At 35.7% G+C, this 24673-nt stretch overlaps 1 protein-coding gene across 4 annotated transcripts in view; it reads right to left on the bottom strand.

Annotated features, from left to right (window-relative positions):
* The window catches only part of Syx7 (syntaxin 7), an 87092-nt gene that overhangs the window by 46055 nt on the left and 16364 nt on the right, over window positions 1–24673 (bottom strand). For 3 of the 4 annotated variants that reach the window (XM_069845609.1, XM_069845611.1, XM_069845610.1), the window contains exons 5-6: window positions 19316–19357; window positions 3411–3561 (exon numbers count right to left, since the gene is read on the bottom strand). In XM_069845609.1, the coding sequence (XP_069701710.1) occupies window positions 3411–3561; window positions 19316–19357 (193 nt within the window). The remainder of the gene's footprint in view (window positions 1–3410; window positions 3562–19315; window positions 19358–24673) is intronic. The other variant, XM_069845613.1, reaches the window with a different exon arrangement.

The following is a 24673-nucleotide window of genomic DNA, read 5'->3' as shown; positions in this document are numbered from 1 at the left end:
ACTTTTTGCATTCGCAGTCTCACTCAGTAGAACACCAAGAGTTATGTCATATAAATATGTGATCAGTGGATTATTTGATTTGTGCCTGCAAGTTCATTTATTTATTTTTTACATTTGCACTAACACTGCTTATCCCAGATGCTGACAACAATACATGGAATAATCCTGTGTTAATAATTTGTATTATTACATGGCTAATTCTGCACTTACAAACATTTCATAGTTCCGATTTAAGGCAATACTTTTGCTTCATGACATTCTTGCCATCATAAAAACGAAACTAAGCAAGGTAGAGAAAATAACAGACTTGAGGAAACGATAAGCAGGAAGTTTTAGCATGTACAGTAGTTGTGTGATACAAATAAGTCACTCTAGATCAGCATTTTTCAACCTTTTTCAACATGTGGCACACTCATATAAACTGGTGGTTCCTGACTAGGGGGAATGTTTGTCATAAAAACAAGTAAAATACGATATTTTTTGAAGTTGGTCCATAATGACACTTGTGGCGGAAGAAATAGCAGTTGAAATTTTTCTTATGGGTTCTCCCATTTCTCCATATTAGGCATCTATGTTAGTCTATCAACATTTCTCCATTCCAATACAATTCAATAGTATTTCCCAAACCCTGGCCTGCGATGCAACATGTGGAGGGGTCTGGTTTAGGGATGAGTGGCATTGCCTGATAGGAACCTGGGTACACAGTATATCTTAGTGTGGTCAGCTCATGTGGGTTTGGGAATGAGCTAACTCAGGGCTGGGCAACGGGAGCGCATCCAGACTCTAAACGGAGATACTTAATATTCATCAGGCACGGAATCAACGCTGTGCAGTGTTCGGCGGGGAAGAAAGGGATAAAGAGAAATCATATGGCTTCCCGTGAGAGAGTAGATTCCGCTCTTGCTGTCCAGCCCTGAGCTAACTTGAGGGTCAGCGAAATAGATCTAAAGATTGCAGAGATGGGTCTTATTGTCCCCTCCCTTAAATTAAAATTCAATTCAATTCAAGGTTGGTACGGTATTCTAACCTGACTACGTGTCAGCCATTCTCTTCTCTGTCGATCGCATGCCTACACTGTGTTTACTGAATGTTGATTTGTGCCTGCCACTTTCGCTGAAAGTTGACTCTTGTGGACTCACTTCTTTTACTACTCTTTTCATTTTTACTTTTCCAATTTTTGCTACAACAACCTTTATTATTTTTATTTTCTTGTAGCACAACTGTTGAAAATAGCTGCTCTAGATGGTCTAATGGTTACAATGCTGGTTTCTGGATCCGAAGTATGCAGGTTCAAATACAGCCGAGGGTAATGGATTCGAAAAGGTAATGACATTTTTAGTATAGCTTCCTCTGGGAGAGAAGCAAACCATGGCTTTCGTATCATAAATTAATGGCACGTAGAAGAACCCTGTCCCTGATAGAGAATTTAACCTGTCTCATAGCTGGTGCTTCATTCCAAGTCCTTAAGAAAATCTTTCAGTACTTTGAGTTCAGCAACAAAGGAAAAAACAATAAAGTATTTTGATCCAGCAGATGAGGATGAAGTCCATCTTTCAAATAACAAGAAAACTATTAATGAACTCGTATCGAAATCCCACCTCAAAGTGCGCACACATATTTCCACAGTAGATATTATAGAAATATACACAGAGTGATTCAAAAGTCCGATGACATAGACACACTGTTGTTAGTGGAGATAGTGAAAAATGGAAAGAGGGAAAGTTGCTGAAATGTAATTTTAAATTCTAATAATAGTAGGTGCATGACGATAGTATAATAATCTAACACTTGGGGGAGGCCTGAAGCTTCTAGGTGTTTGATTTCAATTTCCTGATTCATACAAAGCTTTGAGTAATGTTTCCGTATCCTAAAAAGTTTTCAATCTAAAGTGCTTAAATTTTCAACACAGAATACACCATTGAGGCTGTACACTAATATGACACACTCGCCAGTCCCAATGCTGCCAAATTAGTTGCTTTTCCACTAGTTCTACCGGACTTTAGACACAAGAATGAAATTACCCTGAATTCTTATGCCATCAATATAAAGAATTATTCTCTGCACTGTGAGAAGTTAAATAACTGCTAAACTCTGCATGTCAACTATTTTCTCAATTAAATAATGTATATGTAAAGTCCAGTAGAACTAGAAGAAAAGCCACTAATTTAGCAGCATTGGGGCTGGTAGGTGTGTCATACTAGTGTACAGCCTCAATGGTGTATTCTACATTGAAAATTCAAGCAAATTATATTGAAAACTACATACTTCCAACAACCTCCTCCTCTTTCAATTTTTCACTATCTGCACTAATAACAGAGTTTGTCTATGTCTATGACTTTTGAATCACCCTGTATTAACATGCTGCCCATACTAACTGTAAGAGTAAGGGAACTTTACCTGGAATGCTGCATTAAGAAACAATGGCGCGTATTTATAGTGTATTCAGACAAATATTGCAGTACAGCGCTTATGGGGTGTGTTGTTGCGACGTCAACTGCAGAAGAATATGCGCAAGAGTGGCTTAAGTGAAATGTCACAACTACATACGCTTGTCTATGGAACGTTTCTTCTTAATTTGAGAATCCATTTTACACTCTGATATCATATAGGCCTATATTTTATCTTGCACAAGTTTTACTTTAAGAAACTCTACACGCACGCACACACGCACACACACATACATAAAATTACTATCCTTACTTGTATATAATTGGATATATTACACTATAAAATTACTTATGATCGTTAATGCATGTGACCGTCTCAAGATTGAAATGTATATAACTCCGTGATCTCTATGAGGCAAAATTCGAATTTGTGTATGTTCTACGATAGCTGCAAGAGCTATCTCAGAGCGTCAAAACGAAACAGAACTGATATCTACCCTTTTCTAAATCATAAATCTGGAACTAAACGAGCTACAGACTTGAGGTTTGTTTTAAAAATAACTTCCATCTTCGAAGGATATTTCTCCCACTTTGACCCCATGCATAGACAACACCGAAAAAAGTTTTCCGCTGGCTGACATTTTCGTGTTTTCATGTAAAAATTTCTGACTATGATTAAAAAGGAAGAGACATTTTGCATTTTCTTATCACTCAAATGAAGATTTAAACTTACGTACGTGGAAAGTGAATGTTTCTTTACCAACAGTAAAAAGGAAAAGTTTCTGACGGGATTTAATATAGGAGTTATGATGTGATATTTTTTGTGTAGCGAAGATTTTGCATTTGGGGTAAATTTTCATTATATTGACATTTTAACCCTTAGTTACTTCGTAAGACATTTTTCATTAACGCCAACAGATGCAGTTTCAAATTCTCTACGCAACTATATATTCATGTGTTTTAATCAATTACTATATATTTTATGGAAATGTGGCAACCTCATAGGTAGGAAGTCCAACTTACCCCCAAAGGGATCTCCCAGCCCAGAGTTCGCTCTGACTCTCTGCATCTGTTCCTTCTCTTTCTGAGCTGCTTTCCTCTGAGTGGCTTGGAACAAATTAAGGGCTGAAGTGAACTCATCAGCCAGCCGTTCCTTCTGCATTTTCCATTGCCTCTGGAAAGAAACAGATATGATAATTAGCATTTATACGAAACAAGTAAGTGAGAATTCTGTGTATTGAAAACGAACATAGAACAAGTTTCTTATTAATAAATTTTTATTGTTGGCAAGACATTAGCTCTAGCTAATAATATAATATTCTACTTTTCCTCTCACAAATGTCTGTTACACTTCATTTTGTCGGTAAATCTCGCCATAAAGAAGTTCTCCCTTCATAAGGAAAGGGTACACATGACTTGTTTAGAATGTTCTGGATACTTCTGATATCTGCTCATTGTTGTGGTCAGTATTACTTGGTACTCTATTATGACCAATCATATTCATGACAATTCATGGTCACTTGTTATAGAAAAATACCAAAACCAAAAAAAAAAAAAATATAACAATTTCCCATTCTATTATTTGTCTGCAATTCGTAATAATTTCTATTATAGTTAGAGAAGCAACTGGGTAACATTGTTATGTATATAGCAGTGACATTAAAGCAAATCAGATTATTAGATCAACTGAACTGCTAGATCAGGTCAGCTTATTGGACCAAGACATCAGGTATCTCAGTTGACCAGTTAGACCAATACATCAAATCAGCTGATCATATGAACTGCTAGGTGAGGTAAGCTAGTTTATCAGTTGGACCATTTGGTCTGGTCAGTTAATTGATCAGGTCAGTTCAGTTATACGATAGGTTGGACCATTAGGTCAAGTTATGTCAATCAGTTGGACTAGTAGGTCAGATCAGCCAGTTGATCAGGTGGACTGTTAGGTCAAGTCAGTAAATTGACCACTTGAGCCATTAAGTCAGGTCAGGTCGGTCAATTGATCACTTGAAGCATTAAGTCAGGTTGGTCAATTGATCACTTGAACATTAGGTCAGATCAGTTACTTCATTAGCTGAACTATTAGCTCAAGTAAGTCAATTGAACACTTGAGCCATTAGGTCAGGCCAGTCAATTGAACACTTGAACATTAGGTCAGATCAGTCAGTCAGTTCATTAGCTGGACTATTAGGTCAGGTCAGTCAATTGATAACTTGAACATTAGGTCAAGTTGGTCAATTGATCACTTGAACCATTAGGTCAGGTCAACCAATTGACCACTTCAGCCATTAGGTCAGGTAATTGATCACTTGAACCATTAGGTCAGGTCAGTCAACTGATCACTTGAACCATTAGGTCAGGTCGGCCAATTGACCACTTGAGCCATTAGATCAGGTCAGTCAATTGATCAGTAGGACTAATAAATCAGATCAGTCAACTGATCAGTTGAATTCTTAATATCAGATCAGTCAATCAGTCACCTGAACCATTAATGTCATATCAGTCAATTGATTATTTTAGTATGTCAGGTCAATCAATTGATCAGTTAAACCATTAATGTCAGGTCAGTCAATTGATCACTTGAATCATTAGGTCAGATCAATCAATTGATCATCTGGACTATCAGGTCAGATCAATCAATGAATCAGTTGGATTATTAGGTTAGATCAGTCAACTGATCAGTGGATCATTAGGGCAGGTTAATCAGTCGACCATTTGGACTGTTAGTTCAATTTGGTGGATTGGTGAATTGATGGGTTACTGAATCAATAAGTTAACATTTTTTCATGTATGTTGATGTATTCAATGACAAGAGAATGTAAATTTTCTTACTCATCACTAATATCATCATCAGTCTCATACATATTGACCCCAGTGATCTACTACAATCTCAATCTCTTCAAAGACAATCTCCCTCCTAGTGCTGAACTAGATTCAGACGACCTTGAATTAAGACCTTATACTTGTATAAGACGCTCTAGTCAATCAAGATTAGATATGAAGAGATACGTTATCATCAAGTGTTTCCATTTTAATATACATTATTTACAAGAAGTTAGCACCAAGCAATAACTAAAGCTATCAAGAATGGAATATTTTTGTTTGTTTACTATATCCCATTGGCCGTGATGTCAGTTCAATAAAGCAACTGTTTATAGACGAAAGCTCGTGCGTAAGTTGCAGAAAAAACGTGGGGAATATTTCTGCATTAATTTCGGACTACTGTCAGCATCTGCCCAGAATTTCAATATGTGCGTTCGTATGAGGCATTGTGGATACAGTACCCTATGCAGGATCTCTCCAAACAGCAGAATTTTCGTAATTGTAGGCTAGTGTATACAAGTCTAAGACTCTAAATTGTTGCATGTACAAAAATAAACATTATCGGCTAGGAAAATTTCAAATAAATACATCAACAAAGTCGCTCAGCAATACTGTTAACAACTGGAAGGAATTTAGCTGCTCATTCCTCCTTTATTTGAAATCAAAAACACAACATTGCGATAAAAGAGAAATAAGCTCTAACACTGACTTTCAACTGTTTCCACCAATTGTCAATCTTTTCCATCAGATGCCACATGGCAGCAATCGCAACTGATCAATAAACCTATTTTAAAAATGACTCCTTTGGTGAAGAAACGTACACAAATTAAATAACTATAAAGAAACAATTAAGAATTAAATGTAATTATAAAAAAATATAGGAATCAGGATTTAAACAGGGGACCTCTCGATCTGCAGTTGAATGGTCTACCACTGAGCTATACCACCACTTATTTTTAATGTAATAAAGTTTCATTACTTTGTACTACAGTGAGGGGGGAATATAGCAGTGGAGAAGTGGGAGCAAATGTCTCTATACAAGCACGGATGAATGACTCTCTAAAAATAATGTACAACACATGTTAAAATGATTTTATTGTATTTGTAGAGTTGCTTCACTCGGCCTGTGACGTCATTCTGCAAACAACCCTACTAACAAATCAAAATGCTATTTTTAACACTACTTGTGTGACTGGAAGCATTTGAAATGTGGATATGAGAAGAAGGGAGTGTGTGAAGTGAGCAGACAGAATAAGAGATGAAGCTGTGTTGGAAAGAGTGGGTGAAGAAATAATGATGCTGAAACTGATCAGGAAGAGAAGAAGGAATTGGTTAGACCACTGGCTGAGAAGAAACTGCCTACTGAAGGATGCACTGGAAGGAATAGTGAATGACAGAAGAGTTCGGGACAGAAAAAGATATCAGATGACAGAGATATTAAGACGTATGGATCATATGCAGAGACTGAGAGGAAGGCAGAAAATAGGAAAGATTGAAGAATGCTGGGTTTACAGTGAAACACCTGTCCTTATGCAGAAAACTATGAATGAATGAATGAATGAATTGTATCGTAAGTAACTATTATAATTTATTCTTCTGACCTGCCACTTTAAAAGCACACAAATAATCCCATATATTAATGAATATAAATATGCATGTAATTAATTTTGTACAAATTACACAAAGCAGCTGAATGTTCAGGAAACAATGTACGAGTATCAAACATTTTCTCTCACTAACAGTGCTTTAGAACCCGAATTACAAATGAGGCTCTACTATCAGGAACACAAATGAGTGCATATCACCAGGAATGATCATTGTAACAAGCTCACCTGGAAGACATACTTGTTATGACGAACAAGCCAGCAGTGCAATTGAATCGATTATTATTGAAAGGTCACATGTCCACCTTTTTGGCAAATTGAGTTAGGACCACCATCATATTCTTCTTAGTATAGCATACCGTTTGCCAAAGAAACGGCACAAGTATGTGCAATCTACCGAATATTACAGTGTAAAGAATTTTCCATTTAGTGTTAAAAGGGCACGTGTCCAGGACATGTGATCTATCAATAACAAACTCTCTTCTTCTCGCATCATTATTTGCATGATGTACAATATAAAACCCCATGATTCCATTCTTTGGTTACAACAGTTAAAAATTGCAAGTTAGAGAAAGGAGTGCCTAAACGATCAGAAAATACACCTCAAATTTCACAGTATTCAAAGATGGTTTTTGATGTTAAGTCCCCAGGCACAGTGGTTGCATATGAATATGATGATTATACAATCGTATATTGATGGAGTAATGACACACACATTCAAGTTACTGCTTAGAACCAATGCGATGTATCCTAATGACTTGAAACTGGTAACTGAAAGTAGAGTATATTATGGAAAAGTCCCAATAAATAAGAAGAAAGTTGAAGATGTCAGCGAAGTTATGCAGTATGTACTTCCTGAATATCTTCAATTTTGTGAAAAAATTCTCCAGTGGTCAACATAAGAAAGAAACAATAAAGATGACTGAAAACTTCAGAGGAAGTGTTTAATGAAGAAACTTAAAAGTTGTTATGCTTTTAATTGCTTTATTTCAGAAATAAGAGATCTTACCTCAGCAAAATAATGTTCGCAACAGTTACAGTATATACTTAAGTACGTGTTAGTCCAGGGGTCGTCAGCACAGAGCACGCTGGGGCTAGCATCTCTTACCTGCTGAAAACACAGCGCACCATAATGCACTGCGTAGCTGCTAGTGGGCATTCTCTCTATCTCCCCCTGCTGCACGACGGTGTACATGGGACTGTGTACCCGTTGCACATTTCAGCGAGTGCTGACGACCACTGTGTTAGTCAATAATAGTTAAGACACATTTAAGAACATAAACATTTATTTCAATTGTTTTACTTACTGTTTAGTATTAAAAGGGCACAAGTCCATTATAAATATCATTTTTTTACAATTAAGTTTTAGTGCTGTTACCATTAGTTTATACAAGTAAATGTAACTTTACACCTCTGTCATCAAATAAAAAAATATCTGATTACACTACAAAGTACCATTTGCAAAATAAACAGTTTTTTGCTTCTTCTGTAAAATTGACGAAAATGGACATACGACCTTTCAAAAATAATCGATTCAATTAATCTCATCAGTAATTGATAGGGATCTGCATTTTTTGCTTTTTCAATAAAACAGACCATTATTGCACATACCGTAAAACGGAGTGACTTGAACTTACAAAACGTATCAAGTTCTACCAGCGTATCAAGTCAGCATGTTTTACGGAACCTCAAAATGCTTGGAAAGACATTATGTTAATAAACAGAAATTATTGTCTATTTTTTTTAAATAATGCTAAATCTAACAATAAAGCGAATTTGTCATAATTATCAACTTTATGTAAATAATGGCGCAAAATTACAATTTATGATTTTCTTTTCGATAAGTTTTTCGCAAGTTGCATTCAGCACCTGATGTGTTCAGTCCAGGATTCACCATTAACAACAACGTGAATACGACCTTGGTGGGAAAGTGAAGTCTACTTCATTCTTTGTGATCATAAAAGGGTACAATGAACTTCATGAGCAAACAAATCAAATTATGTTGTGAGATTGAAATATAATATTGTGAAAGTTCTGACTAGTTTGCTTGACAGTCATTCTGAATTTAATACAGAGCTCTTCAGTCAATTTGTGCCAATGTTGACAGTGAACGTTTCTTGTCTTCTCACTCAGGAGTTTGAGCGACTTGCAATGCAACATGAAACAAGATAATGTGAATACTATGGAAATGCTCTTCTTTGACAATTAGTTAATATAAAATAATGTAATTTTTTTAATAAAAATTCAATAGTGTTCAATATTGATTTACAGTACATGCAATAAGATTTTTTACCCATAAAAAAATATATATATCCCTCTAAAAATCCTTTAAATGTATAAGGTATCACCAAAGATCTATAAAAATGACGATGTCCTTAAAAACACTTAAATCTATTTAAAAATAATACGAAATTCTAAGTAATAATAATAATAATAATAATCATCATCACCATAACCATTCCATGTATTAGTGCTTGAAGAACTGTTATGGCTGAATGAAATACTGGTGTTCTCTGACCACCTCTTCCTTGGACGACCAAAATATTTTTTTGCCATGTGGGTGATATTGCATGATGACTTTAGGGATCCGTGTTCTAGGCATCCTATTAAGATGGTCCTGCCAATTTTTCTGGTAATCTTGGATGTAGTTCAAGACAAGTGTCACTTTCAGATTTTCCAATATATCTTCATTTCTTCTCCGACCCCACCTGGTGAAGCCTGTAGTTCGTCAATGAAGTACAGTACATTTCACTAGTTAATAATAATAATAATAATAATAATAATAATAATAATAATAATAATAATAATAATTAGAAATTCTTTAGAAATAATACAGATTTTCACCAAATAATAAAAGGAAAACACCACGTCCCTTGTAACTGATGCCCAGCTAATAGCACTGTTTGGTGTTTTATTTAACATGTGTCCAACTGCAGATGTTATTCAGCATATAAATTCAATGTGGGGAAAAAAAGTACTAACAAATTTTGCCCAGAGATTTATATCAAGGGCATTGTTCTTTCATGTCCTGTAAATTTACGATATGGCCTCACAGCTTTACTTTCATTCTGCCCAGGTTTGAACCCATGAACCTTGGATGCAATGGCTAACATGGTATCTGCTTTACTACCGGAGATAACTTTTCTTCTATATGTCACGCAAAGGTTCTGATCTCGTGCCCTCTGTTTAAAAATAGGGCTGTCCATTCTTTCTCCAAATATGTTGCAAATCATTATGCAGTACTACGTAGTTTGCTTCACATGGTGTACTGAGGGAACACTGAAGTGGATAACAAAATATGATACAGTTTCGGCATGTCACTCCAAGATGGGGTCGCTTGGGTGAAATGATACAGTGAAGTACTCGCCATTAATTAAAATAAATATTAAATTCACCATCATTTTCACTATGCTACTGGGTTGCATATTTAACTCAGTTGATGTAAATAGACTATAATATACCAAATCACCTTGATTACGTTAGTGGGAAAAGCAGTACAGAAATAAGTGCAAATATTTTACTGGGTGATAGATAGAATCAATATTGTTTCTTAGTATAACAGTTTGTGCAGTATTATAGCCATGTTGCTGTTATTTCCGGCAGCCAATCACATTGCAGCTCGGCTACATTTAAACGTGCACGTCTTGTCATTGGCCGCTGATGAAGTTATGCACTTCCACTGCTACCACATTTAGTAAACAGCTGTTAATTAATATACTGTCCTGATCGGCAGCAAGCAGGTATATAGAATGTACAACAATGTGGCCAGCTTAAGACACAAACAAAGAGGAGGAGCCACACCGAAAATAACAGCAATATGGCTATACCAATACAATGAGCTAGCATGCTTTATGAATGAATACACCATGTAATCGCTTGCAAGATTAGGCTGACCACAGAAAGAATTAATGCCTTTTGTATTGTGAAGGCTTTCATTGGATTAGACATACTCATTTTGTTTTGTTTCCTTTCAATTGTATCACGAAAACATTTTCTTCATATACATAACATGTTTTAATTAAGATTTATTTTGTTAAATTGTAATTGAGAAGTGCTATTTATTCTGAAAATTTTTTGTTACAACAATCAAGTCTATGCTCATTGAACACATCATTATTTTACATTTTTAAGAGAGTGCATTTCGTCATGTTGAGGAGATAAATACCCCTTTCTCCTACCTATCACTCCACTAACACATACAAACACCATACTCTTCACAGCTGCTTGGTTAACGTCATACTCCAATGACAGGTAATTAACCGTTGATACATTCAGACAAAATAAATAATAAACTAAAAGCTTGGTCAGTGTAAGATGGAGAAAATCATGGACAAGGTAATCCATCCTCCAGGTGACTTCTGACTACATGACTCCGAAATTTGTATTTCTTAAATATCCATAAGGATTGTATTTTTCGGTGAAATAAAATAGATTATTTCGATATTAAACCTGCCACTATTTCAGTGGGTATTTTGTGAAATAAATTGTCAATTAAATGTATTATGTTACGTTTCATATAAAATTATTGTTATTTTTTCTTTCTTATACATATCACATATCAGCATCATCGAAGTATAAACTAAGCATAGTTTCTGCATTTTTTTTATCCAATGCCACCAGGTTGTCATTTAACATTTCTCGTCTCTCCTGGAAGGAAAAGTTACACTGCCCCGATGATATTATGATAGAATGATTATGAAGTGCCAGGAAAGGTCTTAAACCTAAACCTAATCTGATTTTCAGACCATGGACGAACACAGAAACATTCCCATTTAAGGAAAAATTCCTGTGTTTTAACCAGGAATCGAACCCAGGACCTCATGAACTGTAGTCAGAAGTTCTGACCACTAACCCATGAGGCTGGTCAAGGTTTCTCCATTGTTCGCACGAAGACTTGCGCGACAGTCAGTATTTTCGTGTATACAGGAAAGCATATATTAGATATAGAGAACCACACTGCTGCAAACAACTGACACCAAATTAACTTTGGTTCTCTACTAGTCCCCCCGAAATATGAACAACACAGTCCTCTTTGTTTTCATTACTCACAGATTTCTTCACTGCATTTTGCAGAACAATATACTGGGTAACCCTGGAAAAGTGTTTTTTTGATATGGTGCTAAGAAGAAGTATGTTCCTTGCAGTATTTTTTTAATTAAAGGAGAGGGAAATGGGAGGAGAAACTTTAAAAGGTACGCGAAAACACGTTCTCACAAGGGAATTCGGGGCTGAGAAAAATTGAATGTGTGAGCTCCAAGCATGTTGGTCACTTGTCTCACTCCAGATTTCATTGCTCCACTGAAGGAGCTGTAGAAAATTTTGAAGGAGAAAAAGTCGAAAATTGACGTAACCTAATAGCTACCACATAATGGGGGGAACGAGGCATTGGAGAAGCTGACTGCAGGATCGGAAGAAGAAATGCTGGAAGGTGTAAGTCTGCACACTGAAAGGTACTTTGTCCTTCGCAGTGCGAGTAGAGTTCCTTGCAGTATCCACCAGGCTCAAATGTATCTCTGCAATCGACTACAGAAATCGATCTTTTTTTTCGACAGTAGAAGTGTGTGTACACAATACCTATTAGAGAATACATCGTAATACTGGCATTACCAAGAGATTGACAAATTAACTGAAACAATAGTTACCAACACGTTTTATAACAATACTGAATAACATTTTGGTGCATATTTAACAGTTTTTAAGATGGAGGGGGTATATTTCCTGGTTATTGACGTATTTTGCACACTGATAAAAATTTCGCGAGTTTGTTTTGCTTAAATATGGTATGTTGGGTTTCTAGAAGGGTAAATGTAACAAAGAACATAATTGTGGAAAATTTTGCGCATATTGCTATTACAAAAATATATGGTCCCTAACTACTTATTGCCATTTTTCCAGAACAATGTTATCGAAAAGTTAATTATAAATTTGATGAAAATTATAAAAGTGAATTCAGGATCAAAAACTGTTCTGGAGCTGGAGTTAGTAGTCTGAATTCAAACATGGAAACTAGTTTCACAATTTCAGTCTGTTTTCCAAGCAGAGATATGCTATTTTAGCAAATATGATGGAAAACGAAAATATAAATATAAATAAAGAAATCTGTATTTTTTAGACCTCGTAACAGGTATAAAATCCAGTCTAAACTAGTCTGGAACTGCTTGGAAATTCTAACCATGCTACATAATCATAATACAGTCAAACTTACATGGCTTCCTGGACATGAGGGAACTGCAGGAAATGAATCTGCAGATCTCCTAGACAGACGAGATCTTTGTATCCATTTCTGGGGCCAGAACCTGTTCTGGGGATTCCCACTGGGAAAACCAAAACATGTTACAAGGACATGGAGAAAGAAAGAATACCTAAAATAGGTAAGGTCTGTCAGAGCATGAGGCTGTTGCGTCTTTCGTAATGAGGACATCTAAATCTGCAGGAAAAGAAGTAGATACTACTTTTAGGAAGAAACCAAGTATGATGAGTTCCTCATATTCTAACAGGGTACTGCATACTGAATGGTCGCCTCCATAGGACTGGTGTCTCAGATGACCAACCCAGCACATGATGTCAATTCTATGATGGAAAAACAAAGCACCTACTGTGTGATTGCGAAGTCCTACATACAGCTAGAAGTCGGTACTTGGATCTGCCATTTGTCAAATCAAGTGACTTCCAAAACATTCCAATCAGACAACTGGTTTTCTTCACTCTGAACAAAGGCTTGACTGAGTAGTAGTTGAGAAACAGCATAACAGTTCAGTAATGGATGTAGCACCAAAGCTATGACCTACCTCCTTCAATAAAGTCTAATCTAAGTCAAAAACACGCAATTTTTTCAGTGTATAAAAATACACTCGCCGGCAAAAAAAAAAAAAATGGATTACTTTGAAAAATTTTGTTTTATTGAATATAATGTTAGCCTTATGTCCTAAATAATGAATTATACTGATAATACTAATCAAACATCATGTTCCTTACATGTTAAACACTAAATGCACTTCCAAACTTTATCTCACGTTCACTTTATTATGACATTTTGCAATTTTTGTAATTTTTAGTTTTACTCATTTGAATTTCTTTCACTGTATTCAATTTTACCACTTCCACTGAGATACACTGTCAAAAAATGTTTTAGTAAACCACTAGAAACATTAAAATTTGATGTTTCCTCCTCTGGCAATGATGATCTCTTGGAGGCATTGAGGTACGCTGACCACTAGGTTCCTAATTGCTTCCAGAGGAAGACTGTTCCATTCTACCACCAGTTGTGCCCTCAGTTCAGCCAGGGTCTCGATATTTTGAGACCGAAGTCTTCTCCCAATTATACCCACATGTGCTTGATGGAATTTAAGTCAGGGCTCCTTGCTGGCCAGTCCAGAGTTTGAATCCCGACTTCTTGTAAGTAATGTGTGATGATAAGGGCGATGTGTGGACGAGCGTTGTCTTGCATTAAAATGAAATGGTCACCTGTAAATTGTGCAAATGGTACAACATGATCCCACAGAACTTCTTCCACATAGCAGCGTGCAGTGAGGGAACCACCAACAAGTATCGTAAGCTCGGTATGGGCTTCAATGTTTATACCCCCCACCCATACTATCACAGAGGCTCCCTCAAATGGTGTCATTTGGGAGCGAGGTATGGGTGAGAATTGCCCTCCAGGCCTCCTCCTCACTCTTTTTCGCCCATCTGGAGACCTTAGACAGAAACGGCTCTCATCTGTAAAAAGCATCATGCTCCAGTCCTGAATGGTCCAGTTTTGATGCTGCATCGTGAACTCAAGTCGTCTTTTCCAATGCTGCCCTGTTAATAGTGGGCCTGTAGTGGCCTTCTTGAAGTAAGATTAGCCTCCTGGAGTCTTTGCCTCACGGTTCTCTCACTCATACGGACATTTCTTGTAGCCTATAGACGATTTCTCACCTGAATGCTGTTGTTCTTCGATCTCTCAAGATTTGAAGGACAAGAAATCAGTCGTCCTTGGCGTTCGTAATCCGTCAACGTCCAGATCCAGGTATCCTTTCGCATGTTTCACGTTCATAATAACGTTTCACGTCCCTCTGGACACTTCCATAAGATGCTCCTACAGCACGGACCGCATACCAAAGGCTGCAACCGTCTTCAACTAAGGTGATTACGCATACATTTTCTCTACTTAGAGGCATTTTGACTCAATAAGGATCGAATACAAACTGAATAAAATGGTATGGAACTCCCTTGAATTTACAAAGAACATTTTATCAGATGTTTACAGTAACTTTAAAGCTTTATAAGGGGTGTGGAACCATGTTAAAAGGGAGCATCATAAAATCATAAAAGTTAATGGAAGGGAAAATTATCTCTAAGAGTCAATCAATTCGGACCACATCCAGAGGGTGATGAAAACATTTCTTTATAAAGAGAAACACCGCAAAATTAAATATTCCCTTAAAATGTTAACGAAAACAAAATTGTTCAAAGTGATTCACTTTTTTTTTTTCCAGCGAGTGTATGAAATATTCCAAAATGCATAAGGGTCTTTTTTTTCCTTTCACTGCCTTCTATAACTCTAAAAGAATATATTTTGCACTTATTATTCTCGTATCCCACATAAGATATGTTACTAATACAAATATATTTTTGAGTGATAGAGCAATGCAAATGTCATTTGTAATTAATAAGTATGGAGTAATAACGTAGAACTGTACTAAAAGATTCTGCATAGCATATATATATTTTTTATTTCTATTAATTACAAGGAACTTTACTTGTAAACCATTACATCATATTTGTGAAATATACTTCTGCTGTCAAGTCACATACTGACTGAGCTATGTTCGAACCAGACTCGATAGAGATCATGATCCAAGATACAATCAAGAGGTGGACTTCAGTATCTGGATCTAAATAAAAAAACTACTTCTGTTGGAGATAAGATTTGCAAGCAAGACAAGTCTACCCACAGATAACAGATTGTAATATTCTATAACTGAAACTGCCACAAAAGCAAACATGCACAGACAGCATTCTATTCAATTTTACTGTATATGAGAAAAATGCACTGACTTCACTTACAATCAACCAAAACATGACGGACAGTTGAGGAGCATAGTATTAAAGTTAGACAACTCCATTTTTTTGCGATTTTGAGATATTGATCGTTTCTCATAGAATTTTGTGTGCTGAATGCGATTCTGGAACTGTTTAGGTTCAAAAACGGACAGAACAGAGCGAAAATAGCACTTAATTGCGTGTTTTTGAATCAAAATGTAGATAATTCCACTGTGGCTTGGTTTCAAATTAGGACAATTCCTTCAGTAGACAATGAGAAGCCCACATTCGTACCACCTTTTCCCATTATGCATCACGAATCCAACATGGCTGATTGTTTATATAATCGGTTTGTGGATGAATAAGTACTGTTTTACGTAAATTGGCTTTGAAACCGAGTTATAAGAGACATAGATTCAAAAGTAGACAATTTCACTTTAAATATGATTTCATTTGGTTTCAATAACAGACAACTCCATGACTTAGTTTCAGAGATGGACAACTCCACTTTTTAAACTTAAATTTCGACCTTAATATTAATTTTAATCACATTTTGAGACTGAAAAAAAAGTCTATAACCCATGAGAATGTTTAAAAAAATGTACGTATAACGGTGACATTGGTTTCCAAGGACCTAGTTTTTCGTCTCTCCTGTAAAAAAGCAAAAGTGGAGTTGTCCAACTTTGATACCAAACTCCTCAATTCTTTAATGCAACACATGAGGCTATTTAGAACTACTTTGTTGTCCTTTTGCATAGATAGTATTGTTTGTATAGCATGGGTTCAGATGAATGTATTATAGCGAGAATTACGAAAACAAGAACAGTCTTTTTATTGTTATCCTAGTCGTGGAGAACAAAACAAATATCGATTAGAACTGAACTTAGGCTGTCAATACATATGTGAAAGGTACATTACTCTACGAATGTGAAACGCAGAATGGAACCCAAATTATAAACTCTAAGTATATAAAAATAGATATTTGAGGCATATTCTAGGAATACAAAAGACTGCAAAAATAACTAACCAAGAGTTGGGACTTAGAACAAATGAAAGAGATTAGATACAGAAAATGAAAGTGGATAAATTTATTATTATATGATCAATGCACTGCAAAGAGACTCTAAATCTGGACAGAGGAAGACCCAGAAATACATAAAGAAATACAGTGAGGCGAGGATAAGGAAAAAGCTGAGCAGGCTTCAAGCAGAAGGTCATCAACAAGTGATGGCATGTATTTATTGAGGCCCTATGCCATTAGAAGGGGAGAAAGGGACGATGACAATGATGTGGTCTATTTCTATGAATATACTGCTGATTCAACTAAAAATTAAATAAAAAGGAACCTTAAGCAGGGAGGAAGGAAAAAAAAAATTAAGATAACAATTTAGCAAAAAAGTAACGGGATTATAGGATCCCTATCATTGGGTGAAATGTTTATGTTCTCGGTTGTGTGTTACTGTGACATTCAGATTTTTAAGGAATTGGTTCTTATTTATAAGAATTGTGAATATGATTGAGAGTGAAATAAATTTAATGAAATTTATGTGTTGTATTATTAATGATTATCTTTTCTTTATTTCATTATTGAATATACGTATACCATAATATGGTATATTATATCTGTACAAGTATATACAATGGAATTACTGTGTTTCAACTTAATGATTCATTGCTAAGCAAGTGACGTCAGAATTGTGTGACTAACTCATAATCATTGCTAAGTAACCTATGTCAAATACTGAAATTTTCGTAACATTTTTATCAATTGAGAGTTGAACATAATGTTTCATTGGAATTACTGTGTTTCATCTTAATGATCCGTTGCTAAGCAACTGACGTCAAATGTTGAAATTTTCGTAACATTTTAATCAATAATTGACACTCGAACATAAACATTTCACGTTAGAAATATAATAAAAAATAAAATAAAATAAAAAATGAGTGTTATGAAGGTGAAACAGCAATTCAGTTCAGTTCCATCATCATGTGTGAATGATATTACTATTCATAGTTTATTTTCTTGAACTATTATTAAAAAAAAAACATACCTAAGTGAAATAACTAAATATAATTAATAGGCTTAAAGAATACCACTTCGAAACTAGTCATCCAGGTAAAATTCCTCATATTAACACAGTAAAGAAGTTACAAAGTTAATCAGTAATTACGAGTAAATATGCATCCAAATAAGGAAATGAACTTTCGTTTTCTGAAGTACATACAAAGAAATTCTCTATAGTCCCAAAATGTCATGATATTAAACTGTTGTAACAGAACTAATCCTTGTGGAAAAGGAAGAGGACAAGGAGAACAATGGCAATGGTGGTGATAATTAAGATATCTGACAAAGAAAAATTTATTATGCAAGAATTACGGTAATTTTCGGCAAATTTTGCATTTTTTATCCTATGTTGGTGAGCGGCTAATTTACAAGTTTTGGATTTTTACCCTGACTTGGCGAGTGGCTAATTTTACAAAATTTATTTGTATTGTTTTTTGAGTCTGGGTAAATACTTCTAAACTCGGGAAACTTCATAATTCTTACAGCTTTTTACAGAACGTTGTAAGTTTTTATATTAAAAAATGTTCCTAATTTTCTTTGGTATTACACCTTTTCATAATACATAACACACATTAGCAAAGTACTGTTTTATATAGGATTCCAAATAAAAGAACAATGACTGTTAATGTCATAAGAATTATTCAAAATGTAATGAAAATGATTTATATATTTTCGTGAATTTAATGTATTATTAAATATACTCTTTATAATAAATACTTGAAAGAATGCGGATTATATGGCAGAGTAATACAATCTTTAATTAGATACATATTTATTTACCAAATACCCTACTGGTAATTAAAAATTTCTCAGGAGAAATTATACATAAAATCCAAACAGCACAGCTATTACATTTTCTGTATTTTCGTTTCGTATTCATCTAGTTTTAAAGTAGGCCGTGTTTTATGCCACCAAAAATAATGTAATACAATTATAATTTAGAGTTAATATTTCTTCTGGTTCACAGAAATGTGAGACTGAAAATAATTTAGTGCCAAAGGAAATAATCACATGCAATGAAACTCAAAACTCACGCTGCATCCAGCATCACATTTCAAGCACAATATACAGCTAAGGTCTCTGAAGCATTTCAAACATTAGCTATAGCTAAACATAAGGAAGATGCCCCTTTCTGAGAATTTTTTTTTAGGTGAGGAAATTTACTTTGAACGAATATTATAAAGCACAAAACATGACTGATTTCAAATACCAACTTATGAAAAAGGTGCAAGTCAATCATATAAAAATAATTTCTAAAATCCACAAAACTATGAGATCTGATTTGTTTAAATTAAAATGGTTGCTCTGGAATATTTACAAGCTGCTTGATGGACAAACGTGAAAACACACTTCCCAAAAACCATTGCAGAACAATCACTGACAAAACAATTTACATCTACTTTTTCTGGACTTACATCATCTTGAGAATCCCATTTCTTCAGAAGTGGTTCGAGTACCTGAACAAACGTAAATGGAAATTTTGTTAAAATTGCTAGAAATGAAGACAATGGGAAGACTGTCTTTCTGGACTTCCACTTGAGAAATTTCTGAACCCCTAAAACAGGAAATATTTCTCGGTTTGAAAGCTACTTTTTAAATATTTTTAGTAGAATAACTGATACATACTTTCGACCTATTCTTTCATCTCACAAAATTTGAGCTAGTTTTTATCCATGAAAACATCATCACTATCATCATTCCTGGCTCTACAGCGGGCCTACACAAACAGTGGTCAACGAGCACGAGTGCTCCTTCGGAGCGGGAGAGCAGTGTTTACCGCTCGCCAAAACGGAGAGGAAGATACATCAGAATGATATAGACTTGCTATAGGTAGAGGAGAGGGAAACGACCACTCAGTTATCTAGTGGAGTACAGTGTGTAGGCCTATTCTCAGTAACTGTTTCACGTTGCTTACCTACTGCTACAGTATAGTATGGAGGAATCTAAAAGACGGAACATAACATTTAACATTTAACGATTTACAGCTCGAACTTATTGATCTTCAATGTGACCTACGAGCTAAAGATCGTTTGAATAATACTACTAGCCTGGTTACTGTACTGTCTATTATAATTGGGGCTTGCCCTGTTATAGGCATAAATACACAGGCTGGCTGTGAAAATGATTGCTATGTTTGGCTCAACATTTATATTTCTGAGCAACTGTTTTCTATAATCAACTTTAATAAAGGCAAACATCGAACATTTGTAACTGATGTTTCATTATGATCAGTAGGCTACTGTTCCTTTCAGCTGCCAACAGCATAAAATCTCGTTTTGATGTACTGATAAATAAAAATATAACAAAATGATATTGTACATTTAAGTAGCTATAGAATTTCTATTACTTCTGTAAAATAAATATTTCTTTATTAATTAATAATAGTCCAAGATAGTTCTGCAAACACTGAACGGGAATTCATTTCATAAGCACTCATAATAGTACTTTCCTTTTGTGTATATTTTGTACGAGATCACCCCTTCTTCCAGTCCACCCTTATACAGAGCGCAGCTAATATCTGCAGTCTGCTCATGAGCTGTGAGCCGGCTCGGAGAGCGCAAACCTTGTGCAGACCTGCTCTACAGTCTTATGTGAGCCTTGTACTTCCTCAGATGTTTTAAAATCTTCTTTATTTATTGCCAATCTCCTACAATTCTCTCTTCCTCCAGGGTTTGTTTCATTCCAGCTTCTCATTAAACTTTGGTCTTCCTATGTGTCTTGTTCTCTCAACAATAAACAGCCTTTTGTTAAGCAGTCCTTTTCTGATGTAAGTATCAGCCAAGATTTTAATTCCCGGCAGAAATTACATGTGAGACAGGAGCACTGGGTTGTTAGCTTAAAAGTGCAGCCACTGGATTTAAACATAGCCAAAGGAAATGTATTAAGGGATTTAATATTTTAGTACGGTTTCCTTTCAAAAGTATCCAATATTTTAGGAAGTGCTAGTATGCATCAAAACAAGAAAATAATGTCTAACAAACATGGGTCCTACAACACATACTTTCTGAGATCTGAACACTTGTTCATAGGAGGTGCTCAATGTGACGTCCATTCATGACAGTACATTCTTTTGTCCTTCGGCGTAAGGAATCACGCACTCTTTGAAATTGACCTGGTTTTTCTTGATAACCAAAAGTCTAAGGGATTTAGGTTTGGGGAACGAACAGGCCAAGGTGTGAGGCCTCCCCAATCAATCCAGCGGTCCTGAAATGTCAGCATCCGGTGTTCACGCTCAATGAGGAAAAAATGTGCTGGTGTGTCATCATGCATGAACCACATCTGTAGTCTATTGCTGACATGGCACATACTCCAGCAAGGTAGGCAATACATTAATGAGAAAGTCCTGATAACGAGCCTCAGTTAATCTCTGTGGTAGTACATATAGCCCATAATCTATCACCAAGAACGCCTGCCCACACGTTGATTGAGAATTGGTGCTGATGCCTTATTTCTTAAACTGCATGGAGATTTTCATCAGCCCACACATGCTGATTACGAAAATTCACAACACCATCTCTGCTGAACCCTGTTCATATTTGCAACCAGACTTTTCTTTTCAGTATTCCTTGCAACATATCAATTTTCCATGTCAGGGGTGTCAACTAAGATATAATTATCTGATAGCCTGCTGTATTGTAGGGCAGAGAAATGCATTGCCATAAATGGACGTCACTCTGAACACCTCCTATGAACCTTCTATTCAGATCTCAGAAAGTATGTATTGCAGGACCCATGTTTATTAGACATTTTTTTCTTGTTCTGATGCATACTATCAGATTCTAAAATATTGGATACTTTTTTTTAACACTGTGTATAATCATAGGGCGTAAAAAAATATAGTGTATATGATTAACAGGAACAAATTTACGGACAAGTTGTTTTCTTGCTCCTGTGGTTTCATACTTTGATGACAGATGTCTCTCTGTGGGCCAATGCCTTGTGACACCACAGAGACCTCTGAAGGACAAAGCAGGAATCAACACACTGTGCTTAGACTGCAATGTATGAGGAACTTGATTAGATCTGATTCCTGGAGAAGGAGGAGAGAATTTTGCTTCTGCTTAGCATTAAACCCAGGCCTTTCTAGATCTCAGCCAGTCACTATCAACAGAGCTAACTCAGCTTCTTTAATTCGAAGTTTTCAGACATAGTGAGACATTAAAGACAATCCATGATTTGTGACAAGCGTAACTGTGTTCTTTATTATGAAAGACCACACATGATGGCTGTCAAGCTAGCAAGGGAGACATGAAAGTTGGGGCACGTGTTGATAAGAAAACATAAGCAGATGCTGCCACAAGTTGCCAACCTATCTATACACGTCATTAACTGTAGATTCCTTTTTCAGCTTACTCATTCTTATGTACCAAATTTCAAACTTATTAATATGTTTAATCTTCTATATACAGTAGAATTCCTCTTACCCGGCACCAAAGGAACCAGGCTAGTTCTGGATACGAGATTTTGTTGGATAATTGAATAAATACCAGTATATACAAAAAAAAAAAAATTTATTTCATGGTGCCAAATGTTGAAACTGCAGCCATGTCAATCTTATTTCTCTATCACTTGGTCATCCTGAATATATGTAAAAACTGTATGGATTTTCCTTATTCAAACACATCACACAACACAAATACACAAATTCTAGGTTAGAATATTCACTGAAAATTAAAATTCATGCGATTTTCGTAATGTGGCAACACTGACGATTTGAACATAACTAAATGAAGTGTGTGGATTTTCTTTATTAAAACACAACACACATAATACACTAATTTTAGGTATGAATATTCACTGAAAATTAAAGTTCGTGTGAACTTCCTAATGTGGCAACATTGACGGCATGAACATAATCAAATAAACATAAAACCTGTGTGGATTTTCTTTATTAAAACACATCACACAACACAAATAATACACTAATTTTAAGTTTGAAATTTAAATGATGTTTTATTTAACGACGCTCGCAATTGCCGAGGCTATATCACCATCACCGGTGTGCCGGAATTTTGTCCCGCAAGAGTTCTTTTACATGTCACTAAATCTAGGGACATGAGACTGTCGCATTTAAGCACACTTAATGCCATCGACCCGGGCCAGGATCGAACCCGCAACCTTGGGCACAGAAGGCCAGCGCTATACCGCTTGTACCACCCAGGCCGAATTTTAGGTTTGAATAGTCTCGAAAATTAAAGTTCGTGTGAACTTCCTAATGTGGCAACACTGATGGCCTGAACATAACTAAATAAGCATAAGAACTGTGTGGATTTTCTTTATTAAAACACATCACACAACACAAATAATACACTAATTTTAGGTTGGAATATTCACTGCAAATGAAAATTAGTGCGAACTTCCTAATGTGGCAAAACTGATGGTTCAGATTGTGGCAATGTGGCAGATTCAAAATTTTATTTTGGCTCAGCAGAAAGTGCCGTTGTTTTGATATTGCAGGTTACGAGGGATTTTACTGTAATTGGAAGGATCGAAAGAGATTGTTCGTTGCAACCCAGAAAATACAAATATGGAAGAAAAAAAACCGCTCAATAACTTGAAGTTAATAAACTAGAGGCCAACTTCTGCACAGTATGCAGAGCTAAGTGTGTGATGACTGACAAAGTAATAATACTAGCTGGCAACAATGAACCTAATTAAAATATAAGTTAGAAGAAAAGACCCATTGGTAAAGGGTATAGAAGAAGAGAGAGAGGTGGAGTTAATGGTCAAGCAAGTCAGTGAATAGTAGCAACATCACTTCACAACATACGTGCAGTTTGACAGCTGTCATGAGTCTTCTCGCAAACAAACTGTAAATACTAATAAACGTAAATAATGCTACTTTTCTGTATCTCAGGGTCCTTTTACATACCCAGCTAACAGTCCCTGACTACACATACTGCATGAACTGTTACTGAAATCATGTAAATTGCTTGTTCTGCATTAGGAAGGATCTTATCACTCTACACATTTCACTCATGCTATGGAAAATGTGTTTAATCTTAAACATCATGTTTATCAAATATTATTAAAAGTTTAAAGAGAATTGGAAAGATGAAAAGTTTCACTAATTATAATTAGGTTAGGTTAGGTTTAACTTTTAAAATACACAAGTAACAGCTAAAAGTCAAGAGGAAGAGTGTTACTAAATAAGACATTTTTCCAAGATATTCGAATGCAGAAGAAATATATTAGTGCAAGCAGAAGGTTAGAGTTTGCTTTAACAATCAAGACTCTACAATAAATTGTTAAAATAAATTAAAGGACCCTTCATCAAAGCAAGCAATAAAATATATTACTAAGAATATAAACATACAATAAACATGCAGTCTGATTGATTCTCATATCCAAATCAAACTGTGTAACACCATTATTATTATTATTATTATTATTATTATTATTATTATTATTATTATTATTATTATTATTATTATTATTATTATTATTATATTACTACTACTACTATTGGGGCGGCTGGGTAGCTCAGTTGGTAGAGCAGCTGCCTACAGACTGGAAGGTCCGGGGTTCGATCCCGGGTGGTGACGGAATTTTTCTTGTTGCCAAACTTCCAGAACGGCCCCGAGGTTCACTCAGCCTCCTATAAAATTGAGTACTGGGTCCCTCCAGGGAATAAAAGGTGATCAGAGCGTGGTGCCGACCACACACCTCATTCTAGTGCCGAGGTCATGGAAAGCTTGGGGCTCTACCTCCATGCGCCCCAAGTGCCTTCATGGCATGTGACGGGGATACCTTTTTTTTTTTTTACTACTACC

Source organism: Periplaneta americana, chromosome 14 (assembly GCF_040183065.1).
Source record: "Periplaneta americana isolate PAMFEO1 chromosome 14, P.americana_PAMFEO1_priV1, whole genome shotgun sequence".
Lineage (NCBI taxonomy): Eukaryota > Metazoa > Arthropoda > Insecta > Blattodea > Blattidae > Periplaneta > Periplaneta americana.
This window is presented reverse-complemented; position numbering and strand designations above follow the sequence as displayed.